The sequence below is a fragment of the Panthera leo genome, chromosome E2, assembly GCF_018350215.1.
Source record: "Panthera leo isolate Ple1 chromosome E2, P.leo_Ple1_pat1.1, whole genome shotgun sequence".
Classification (NCBI taxonomy): domain Eukaryota; kingdom Metazoa; phylum Chordata; class Mammalia; order Carnivora; family Felidae; genus Panthera; species Panthera leo.
This window is the reverse complement of record NC_056693.1, coordinates 18393422-18403895: the sequence shown is the minus strand read 5'-3', so window position 1 is coordinate 18403895 and position 10474 is coordinate 18393422. Positions and strand designations below refer to the sequence as shown.

At 55.6% G+C, this 10474-nt stretch overlaps 1 protein-coding gene across 1 annotated transcript; it reads left to right on the top strand.

Annotated features, from left to right (window-relative positions):
- The first annotated feature begins 7197 nt into the window (after window positions 1-7197).
- Window positions 7198-10283, top strand: FXYD3 (FXYD domain containing ion transport regulator 3). Its single transcript, XM_042917906.1, has 7 exons — window positions 7198-7261; window positions 8448-8522; window positions 8638-8661; window positions 9385-9459; window positions 9545-9581; window positions 9891-9928; window positions 10058-10283. Exons 1-7 carry the CDS (start codon window positions 7198-7200, stop codon window positions 10075-10077), a joined length of 333 nt encoding a protein of 110 aa, XP_042773840.1. The 3' UTR covers window positions 10078-10283.
- The last annotated feature ends 191 nt before the right edge of the window (window positions 10284-10474 follow it).

Genomic DNA, 10474 nt, shown 5'->3' with positions numbered 1-10474 from the left:
TTCCTTTAGGGGCGCCTGGGCGGATCAGGTGGTTAAGCCGACTTCAGCTCGGGTCATGATCTCCCGGTTTGGGAGTTTAAGCCCCTTGTCGGGCTCTGTGCTGACAGTTCGGAGCCTGGAGCCTGCTTCGGGTTCTGTGTCTCCCTCTCTCTCTGTGTCCCTCCCCGCCTCCTTCTCTCTTTCTCTCTTTCAAAAACAAGCAAATAAACGTTAAAGAAAATTTTCGTGTCTAAGTTTACAATTTTTATTCATTTCCCCCAACTTTTATTTTGAATGTTTGTAACGACAGGAGTGTTACGGAGAGAGTACGACAAACCCAGGTACCCTTCGTGGAGATCCACCAAGTGTTAATAAATATTTTGCCTCATCTGCTTTCACTCCGTATGTCGGTACCCTAGTTGTTTTCTGCGTCTCCTGCATCTCAGACCTCTTCTCCCGTTCTCCCGCCCCCCCTGGAGCAGGCCGGCTTGTGAAAGACTCCTCAACGCCTTTCCAGGAGGAAGTCACAAAGCACGGCCAAGCTCTTCTTTGCTTTTGCCTTTTCTCCTCGCCCTGGGCAGATTCGGGATGACAGTTCAGGGGTCCTTCCTGCATCAACCACGCCTGATCCATCCTGGGCTGCCTCTGTCCAGGGTCTGTGCTGTAATGGTGGCCCCGAAGGCGGAAGCAGGTCTGAGATGGGAGGTGGGTGTCCCTCTCCTACATACTTTCCCGTGAAGCCTCAAACCAGGGGGATATGGGGCCTGGGTCACCCCGGAGAGATGGACCGGCCCCTCCAGCCCCGGCTGCCAAGTGGGAATGTGGGCCCAGTTAGGCCATGTCTCCCACGAGAAGCTGGAAATGCAGCTTATTGTGTTGGAAACATCCGGATCTTTAAATGTCGGCAACTGTTAGTTTTTGCAACACTTTGGGAACCAAAGGAAACATGTACAACCGTTGGGCTCGGGCCCTCCTGAACATCAGAAGCAAATGGCAAAACCAAAATTAATAAAGCTGCTTACCACCCCGTGGCTTTGATTTTTTACTTTCATTCGGCATTCCTGAAAACCTTGTGATGTTCAGAAGCTATGTATAGGTTTGATTTTTCTCATGTTGCAAGAATTCCTAGGGTACTGAGAAATCACAGCCAATCACAGCTTCGGCAGACTCTGTAGGGCCAAGTGATGTCAAAAGCAAAACGAAGGGGAAATGTTTCGGATGACTTTTTTCTCTCTATAAAAATAAATATAACACATATTTACTTATAAAAGATTATATAAACATACATTTATATGTATGTATTACATACATACATGAGAGAGAGAGAGAGAGACTTTAGATATGATTGAAGTCAAGTTGGCCTAGAAGACACCCCAAAAGAGATCCAACCCCCAATAGGATGCAAGGAGCTGCACCCACTACTGACCCCCCCACCCCCGCGAGTGTCAGTGTTTGCACCTTCACGCATCCACATGGGGGCCTCAGGTCAGAAGCCCCAGCCTCAGGCCAACACACGCATGGATATGGCACGTTCTGGTCCAACCCTAGGGGAAGTTGTGGTCGGCCTGGGTTGGGTAAAACCCCATAAACGTCTGTATATCTGAATGCAAGGCCACCATGATGAAAGATTCAGGAAATAAAGCTGGCAGGAGTTGATTCTCCAGGCGGAAGCCAGTCCTTAGACGCGATGTGTTTTGTTGGACTTCTGTAATTTTTTAAACCTGCATAATTTTTTATTTATTTTATTTAAATTTACTTTTTTAACGTTTATTTATTTTTGAGACAGAGAGAGACAGAGCATGAACGGGGGAGGGTCAGAGAGAGAGGGAGACACAGAATCTGAAACAGGCTCCAGGCTCTGAGCCGTCAGCACAGAGCCCGACGCGGGGCTCGAACTCACGGACCGTGAGATCATGACCCGAGCTGAAGTTGGCCGCTCAACCGACCTGCATAATTTTTAAAAAATCCGACCCAACTTTTTTTAGCAAGTAATCTCTACACCCAGCGTCGGGCTCGAACCCACGACCCTAAGATCAAGAATCACTTGTTCTACCCACTGAGCCAGCTAGGTGCCCCCGAGGCAACTTTTAATATTGGGAATTCTGTATAAAGATTCAGGTTTCTGACACTGATGGAACATATAGCAGCAATTGGCTGGGACTGTGTAGACACTATCCTTTAATACTTTTAATTAGACTTTTTTTGAAGTAGGGTATTTTACGAATATAAAATCCCAAAGGTACAAGAGGGAGTCTCCCTCCGCCCCACCCCCTAGCCTCTCACCCCTCCTCCCCAGGAGCAACCACGGGTGTCAGCCTCCAAAGATACCTCATTCATGAACAAGGGTATGCATTCTTCCCTCCTTCACAAATGGTAGCATATTCTATACATCCTGCTGTTTTTCCCTCAGCGAGGGGTCTGGGAGACACTTCTGTCTCTCTCCATGTGGCTGCCTTTTAAACAGGACAGTAGTTCTCCCATTTGCCGGGTGGCCAGCGTGCCTTACGGTCTCCTGCCTGTCCTGCTTCACTCGTTCACGATTCTTGCCGGGTCCCTTTGGCAACTGAGTCCAGACTCTGGCGCAGGTGAAGGACACCCCAGCTACCGCGGAGCGCTCGCCCCTTCTCGCCTTCGGATGCCTGCAGTTCTTGGACTTCCCAGCAGAGGGAGACACCACTCAACTCCATCAAAGGGGTCTTCCCGGGGACACCGTAATTTGAAATGTCTGAGCAAGAGACGCTATCTTCCCCCAGACAAAGACCCCCTTAGCTGGACCGGGATCCTCCCCGGCAGGCCCCCCTTAACACTGCTTCTGTCTCCCCCTGAACTTCCCACTTGAACGAGATCCACCCCGAGTGCCTCCTCCACTCCCTGAAGGGACTGGTCCCTTCTTAACGGGAGTCGGGGGAGGCCGTGTCCTGGTCTAGGGCCTGGGGTTGAAAAATGGCCTGAGGGAGCCACATAAAGAAAGCATGTGTCTGGGCGTGCCTCCCTGTTAGGAAGTGGGGGGCCCTTTCTCCCTGGCCTGGGCAGACAACCCCCAGCAGAGCCTTGACCTCGGAAGCCCCCTTTCCCCGTCCTGTGCTCCACACTCTCCCTGGCCTGGCTCCCGCAGCCCTCCCCTCCACCCCCGAGATGGTGTTGGGGGTCGCCCGGAGTCCAGCTGGTGGCCAGTGCAGGGCCACCCTTTCCTGGCCCTGCCCCTCCCCGTGACCCCAATCCTCCGCCAGCCACTCAAAGGCGCCTTGTTCTCCATCCAGCCCCCGGACAAAAGTCCCTCTGTCTAAAAAGGCAGAGAATTGGGGGGAGGGGGCACCCCAACGAGGACGGTGTGGGGGCCCACACAGACCCCAGCCAGAAGGAATGCCACGAGGAGGAGGGGCAGGAGAGGGAGGAGGGAGCGGAAGGAAGCCTTGCACAGTGCAATGGCCTTATCCGGAGTGGGAGGCAGCCTCCACCCCAACACCCACTGCGTAGACCCGGGCATCTGACTCCCTGCGCCCTTGGGAAGGTCTGAACTAGGAAGGTCTGCTTGGTGCTCAGAAACCAGTTCCCAGGCTCTCTCGGGCATGATGGACGTGACGGGGAAGAGGCCATGGTCTAAAGCCCAACAGCCCCCACCCCGCCCCCACCCCCACCTCACGACCTTGGTCACATCAGCATCTTCTGCTGGCCCTCGAATTGTCAAAAGCGACAAGTGGTCTGGAAGGGGACTCTAGTTCTCCTGCGATTGCCCGCAAGCACAGCACACAATCTTAAGTAAAAGAAATTAGATTAGGACCCCAGTGCAGGGCCTTCCCCCACCATGCTGCAGGACGGGAGCTCTGCGTTTAAAGACCCCAACCTTCTTCCTGCCAGGTGCTTTTCACAGGGGCAAGAGATTAAAGAAAACCCCTCCCCTGATGTGAGGGGCAGAATTCCAGCCCATCCTATTCTCCCTTTGTCGCACCTGAGGCTGCTGTGAACTTAGGGACCGCAGGGAGCTCCCCAGCATTAGAGGTGGGGGAGAAGGGTGTGGGAGCTGTCTCTTTAAGAGCAGGAATGGGGTGAGAGAGCCCCTGAGCTTTAGGGAGTCCAACTTGTTCTCTACCTGCCCAGGTTTGCTTAGGGCGGGGCAGCTGCGGATAAAGGCAGGACTCAGGCTCAGCAGCCCCATTCTCTCCCTTCTCTCCTGGAACTTTCCAAGCAGCCTGGGGAGCCACACAGGTGAGCGGCTGGGGTCCCCTCCTTCCAACAGCCTCTTGGCTCTGCGCCCAAACTATCCCCGCCCCTCCCTCCACTTACCTCTGTTAAAGACTCTAGAACCTCCCTTCAAGAATCTTTTCTGGGGGGCAAGGGGGCAGCAGATTAGAGAAAGCCCCTTCCGTTAACGTGATCCCCGCCCCCCATCATTCTCCCTTCGGGGGGCTGGGTGAGCCAGCTGGGATGAGGGTAAGGCCCACACGTGGGATCGGGGTGACTGGGTAGATCGGGGGTGACTGAGTTGACCAGAAGCATCTGGATTAGGGGTATCTGGGTGGATAGGGTTGCAGAGGGGTGCCGGGGTGGACTGGAGTGGCCACCATCATGGCGGAACAGAGAGGATAGCACAAGGCGGCTGGTAGAAATGGCTCTGGACCCCGTGTTGGGCCCGCAGGGCAGGAAAGGAGCAGAGAGGGGTGGGGAGAGCCTCCACCTGCAGGCCGTCCTCCTCTCCGAGCCTTCACACCGACACCAACCAGTTCGGGAGCAGCTCACAAGCCTCTTCCAACAACAGTCTGGGCAGGTGCCCAGACACCAGCTCCCAGCGGCCTGCACCCTGGGAGGGCCAGGCCGGAAATGTCGCCCAGGGGCTGGGGCGCCGCTAGGATCCCTCATCCATCCCCCCTGTGCCAGGGATGCTGAGAGGTGCCCGAGACGGGGAGAAACAGAGCCCTCGCGGCCAGGGGGACGTGGTGAATTCCATGGACAGAGGCTTCAGAGCTGGGACTCTGGGTCCTGGGGGACAGCATGGAGCATTAAGCTGAGTTAGCAGGGGTTACGGGGTTGTGACAGCAACGGGAGGGTAACCACAGTGCCAGCTTCATCAAGCCGCGAAGATTATGTAAGTGAATAAATGCAAAGAACGGAAACAGTGCCTGGCATGGGGTAAACAATTAAGCATTAGCTCTTTTTTTTTTTTTTCAAGTTTGTTTATTTATTTGGGGGGGAAGGGGCAGAGAGAGAGAGAGAAATTCCTGAGCAGGCTCTGTGTTGTCAGCCCAGAGCCCCATGCGGGGCTTGAACTCACCAACCGCGAGATCATGACGTGAGCCGGAATCAAGAGTCGGACGCTTAACCGGCTGAGCCACCCAGGCCCCCAGCCAGCACTAGCTCTTATTACTAGTATTAGCATCATCTCGGGGTGACGAAGCCTCGCCAGGTAGCTTGGTGAGGACCCACGGGCCGTCCTGCCCACACACCCACTCCAGCTCTTCTCCCCAAACGTGTGGGGCCCTAAATGCCATAGCAATGCTTCCCAAAGCCACAGACCCCCTTCCTGCAAGAAATGGGCGCTCAGACTAAAACCATGAGTCCACCCTGAAGGACGGACGGCTGGGAGGATTCCCAGGACCCGAGTGCACAGGACCGGGGAGGAGTCTGGGCAAGAAACAGAAAGGAACACGGAGTGGGGTTTCCATGGTATGGAGAGACGGGCTCGCTCTCTTTAGCTGTGGACGGGAGTCGCGGGGACGCAGCAGGGAAGGTCAAAAGGCTTTTCGCCAGGCTTAGCGAGGGCATGTGTTTTGCGATTGGTGAAATGGAGGATAGAAGAGATCGCCTCCAGGGTTTCCGGCAGTCGGGGGGGTGGGGGGTTGGCGGTGAAATGGGTGAACACACAGCAAGGTCACGGGCAGTGCCCAGCACAGGGTGGGTCAGAGGACGTGTTAGCTCTTGCTATCAACGTTTTGACAGTGGGTGCTTGTGGCAGTGGGGCAGGGGCAGGGAGGGGGCCGGGCGATGCACGGGGGCTTATCTCGGGCACTGAGGATGCGGGGAGGGTGGGCTGATGCCAGACCAGGAAGGGGATGGGGGGGTTCTTCTTGCTGAGCAGGCCTATCTGGGGAGGGAGGAAATAATGCTGTTAGGGCCTGACAGAGCCTGGGGCCGGGGCAGGGGCTGGGGCAGAAACGAGGTGGGGGGCAGAAGATGGGCCTGGGGCTGCAGCCAGATGACTCGTCTCTGCTCTGTGCCCCACGCCCGCCCCAGCCTCCGGTTCTCCCTTGCCCACGCCTCGCCCTGAGCCGCCTGAGGAGCCGGCCGGGCCCCGGCCCTGGCCCAGCCGGAGGTCTGCAGAGTCTGGGCAGGGCAGGCAGGCTCCGAGCTGTCCTGTGGCAGACACACCCGGGAACCGGGCCTCTTGCCACCTGGCTCCCAACGTCCCGTTTCCCAAAACACCCCGAGGCCCTGAGAGTCCTGAGTGACGAGCAGCCTCTGCAGAGCCAGGCTGCTTTAAGTCCCGCTCCCCGCCGGGCTGACCCTACGCACCGATTTCCAGCTTTCAGTTTCTCAGTTTCCCCATCCGTAAGATGGGGATAACGGCAGGCAGCACCTCCCTCATTTGGTCGCCAGGGCAACTCGCTTCAGGCCCCAAGTTTGTGTCCAGTGAGTTGTTACTGTGGTCCCTCGCCAGGTCCGCGTCGTCACCCACCCTCCCTGCACTTACCTCCCAGCCAGTGAGTGGGTTTTAATGCCAGCCTTCCTGCCCTGGGGCGAGCTGCGTACCCCGGGTGGGGGCAGAGTAGGAGAGGATTGGGAACCAGAGGCACCTGTCTGGCAGCCCGCAGCCCTGCTCAAGTTGGACCCTCCCCGTCCGTCCCCACCCCTCCAGGCCAGCTGGACGCGGACATGCGAAAGGCGACCCTAAGCCTGCTCATCCTCTTGATAGGTGAGTACCCATCCCCGGGACTGCCTTTTCCCCAAACCCCTCTGTTGAGTGGTGGCCACGTTCCACGTGTGTCCCTCTCATGCTTTCCGCCTCCCTTGTGGGGTAGGGACTACCAGGACAGCATCTCCTTGAGGGTAAGAAGTGCCACACTGGTGACTTCAAGGGACACACAAAGACAGGAGGACCTCTTAAAGCAGAGGCTCACACAGCTACAAAGTCACCCTCTCGAGGGAGGAGAAGGCTCAGCCCTGTGTACTGTGTCTTTAACACCTCCCTAACACTAGTACAAGAGATGACTGGGAGCTTCGTGTATGCGGCAGTTACGGAAATCCTTTGTGCCTCAGTTTCCCCAGTGTAAAAATGGAGACAATAATGGTATGCACTTAATAGTCATTTCACAAGTTAGTGCTTGAAAAGCAGTTAGATGGGGCGCCTGGGGGGCTCAGTCAGTTAAGCGTCCGACTTCAGCTCAGGTCATGATCTCGCGGTCCGTGAGTTCGAGCCCCGCATCGGGCTCTGTGCTGGCAGCTCAGAGCCTGGAGCCTGCTTTCGATTCTGTGTCTCCCTCTCTCTCTCTGCCCCTCCCCTGCTCATGCTCTGTCTCTCTCTCTGTCAAAAATAAATAAACATTAAAAAAAAATTTTTTTTTAAAAGAAAGAAAGAGAAGCAGTTAGAACAGGGCCCAGGGCAGAGTAAGCACATTGCATTTGTGCTTTAAATATAATTAAAAATTGTTAATCTCCTTTTCACAAAGAAAGAACAGAGCTTAGGCCCAGAGCTCAGGTGGCCCCCTGCTTCTAGCCCGAATGTAATCCTAGTCCTTTGCTTTTCTGGTATTTTTTTTATCCCTCACATCGGGCAAGATTGGCATTCCATCCAGGGTAGTAATAGAAAGCTGCACTTTTGAGTAAAGTGTGTTAAGTTTATAATTAGTGATTTGCTTTAAAAGGAAGTGGTGAGCAGACACCAGAACAGGTGGGGTGTGGATGAGGCTCTGAGAATGACCCGGAACCAATGCCATCTGGCATCTTGATAAGTTGATAAGAGTGTCGCTCCACGGGGCACTGGGCAGCTCAGCCAGCTAAGCGTTCGACTTCAGCTCAGGTTAGGATCTCGAAGTTCATGAGTTCGAGCCCTGCATCGGGCTCGCTGCTCTCAGCATGGAGCCAGCCTCTGATCATCTGTCTCCCTCTCTCTGTCCCTCCCCTGTTCATGTCTCTCTCTCTCTCTCTCTCTCTCTAAAATAAACATAAAAAAATTAAAAAAAAAAAAAAAGAACCTTGTTCCATTTCTGCAGGAGGCGTGGATTAACCGGTGTCTGGAACACATCAGGCCAAAGAGTGGCCTAAAGCCGCCCAGATTAAAACCTATTTTAGGAGGCAACGTGCCGGCAGGGCTCACAGGCTTGGGGCTCGGGGGCAAGTCCACACCTCCGAGGTGAGAGGTGCAGGGGCAGCCAGTGGGGGCCGGACGCCTGTGCCCGCAGGAGGGGAACTGTCTGCCAGGGGACCCCATCTCGAGGCCCCTGAGGCTCTGTGGCTCTGCCCGGCAGTTTACTGAGGCTGGCACTGCCATCCCCTGTCCTTCCCGCTTCTCCCAGCAGGCCTGCCTGCCCTGGACGCCAACGACCCAGAAGGTGAGTCAGACTGGACCCTTCCACCAGGCTCACCCCCGAATTCCGCCCCCCCCCCCCCGCACCCCTGCCTCTTGGCTGTTGTCCTGGATTCACGTTCTTTTTTCTTTTCTTGCAGATAAAAACAGTCCTTTCTACTATGGTGAGAGCTTGCACCCCTCTCTTCGGAGCCTCCCCACCCCCACCTACTATTTTGTGCCAAGGGGCCCACCTAGGTTGGGTGAGGGTCTGATGTGGGCGAAACAAGGGTGAGGATAGGAAGGGGCGAGGAGTGGGGCACTGAACAGTCAACACCATAGAATAAAGGAATAAAGGAATGAGCGAGGCCAATCTGGTCCCTGCGAAGGTTCTCTTCCGGCAGGACAGACACACAGGAAGCCAGGACAGTTCACAGGAAGCCGTTGTTAGGGTTCAAATCAACGGCAGGGGGAAGGGTTGTCTTGCAAAAACTGCCTGAAGGAGGCGAGCTATGCGGTGGCCTCCCCGCCGTCTCTCAGGCACGGCAGACACACTCCAGACCTCCAGACCTTTGTACCTTCCGATCCCTTCGCCACGGCCCCCTGCCTCACCTCCCCGGGTCTCTGCTCGGAGAAGCCTTCCCTGACCACGCTGGGCCTCTGACGTTTTGTCCCCTGGCCCTGCTTCTTTGTCTTCAGAAAGCTTATCTTCACCTGACCTTCCATTGAATCTCTTATCGCTTGTTTGTGTGTAAAGGGGAATGTGAGCACAGGAGGGCTGGGGGGCCGTCTGTTCACTCTGTATCCCCGGCTCCCTGCCCGCCATAGGTGCCCAATACCTACTTGTTGGATAGATGGGGGTTTGATGGAGGGGCAGGCACTGACGACCCCCTCCGGGTTTCTCCTAGACTGGCACAGACTCCGGATCGGCGGACTCATCTGCGCTGCGGTTCTGTGCACCATCGGCATCATCGTCCTCATGAGTGAGTGGGGACGCTGGTGGCCGGGCTGGCAGGGCAGGGCTGTGGGCCCGGGTCCTGTCTCCCAACCGTCCCCTCTCCCCAACAGGTGGGAAATGCAAATGCAAGTTCAGCCAGAAGCCCAGGTAAGACGGGTTTCCCGTGTGCCCGGCTCACGCTGAACAGACACCTTTCACTGGTGGAAGGAGCTAAATCTCGCAGAGAGAGGCCTCCCGGCGCTGCCCTGGAGAATTCACGCCACTAAGATTTTGCCAGGTTTATTCTTCAGAGCTGATCATCTTCAGAGGGCCCCAAATCCTGAAAAGCTTTGGTCCCTGGAATGTTACAACCAGCATTGGAAAAATAGCCAGGAAGCTGTCAGGGCAAGCTGAGAATCTTCTAGCCTTGAGAGGGCAAGGGCGTGGATACTGATTTCACCACTTTTCTCTCCCTAGTCACCATCCAGGGGACGCCCCTCCTCTCATCACTCCAGGTAAGACAGGACCAGCATGGGGTGAGGGGAACACAGGATGCGAGGGGTGGGTGAGTGTGCACGTGTGTGCACGTGCCTTGGGGAGAAAACTCCACGTGCATTCACAAGCTGACCTGTCATCTCTCCCAGGCTCTGCCCATAACTGTTGAGGATGGATCAACCAAAAGGACATGGACGTCCCTTCTCTTCCCCCCAAGTCTTGGCTCTGCATGGGAGCCTGGACTCCAGGATGGAAGTCTCCCTCCTCTCCTCAGACCGCCTTGCCAGGGTCTCATCTCACCTCTCACTGGGGATGGGGGTGGGGTGTCTTTCTGTTCAATTTTTAATCTAAAAGTTGATCTTGACTCCTGCCCAAGCAGCCTCAAGACTCCCTACATTGGGATGGGCTTTCACTGGCAGCTGGCACAGAAGCTGGCCATCATCTCTCTGTTGGGAAAAACCCAAAGGCCTGGTGAATGGCATGAGGTCTGCCCTCTGCCTCCCAAGGCTAGGGGAGCCACGGGTGCAATTTAAAATTTTCTAGTAGCCAAATGGTGGACACTCTGG

Coding starts and splice junctions, on each gene's coding strand:
- FXYD3 (XM_042917906.1), top strand. CDS start 7,198: ATGCGGCAGTTACGGAAATCCTTTGTGCCTCAGTTTCCCCAGTGTAAA. Junction 9,460..9,544: donor CGGCATCATCGTCCTCATGA/GTGAGTGGGGAC, acceptor TCTCCCCAACAG/GTGGGAAATGCAAATGCAAG. Junction 9,929..10,057: donor CCCTCCTCTCATCACTCCAG/GTAAGACAGGAC, acceptor CATCTCTCCCAG/GCTCTGCCCATAACTGTTGA.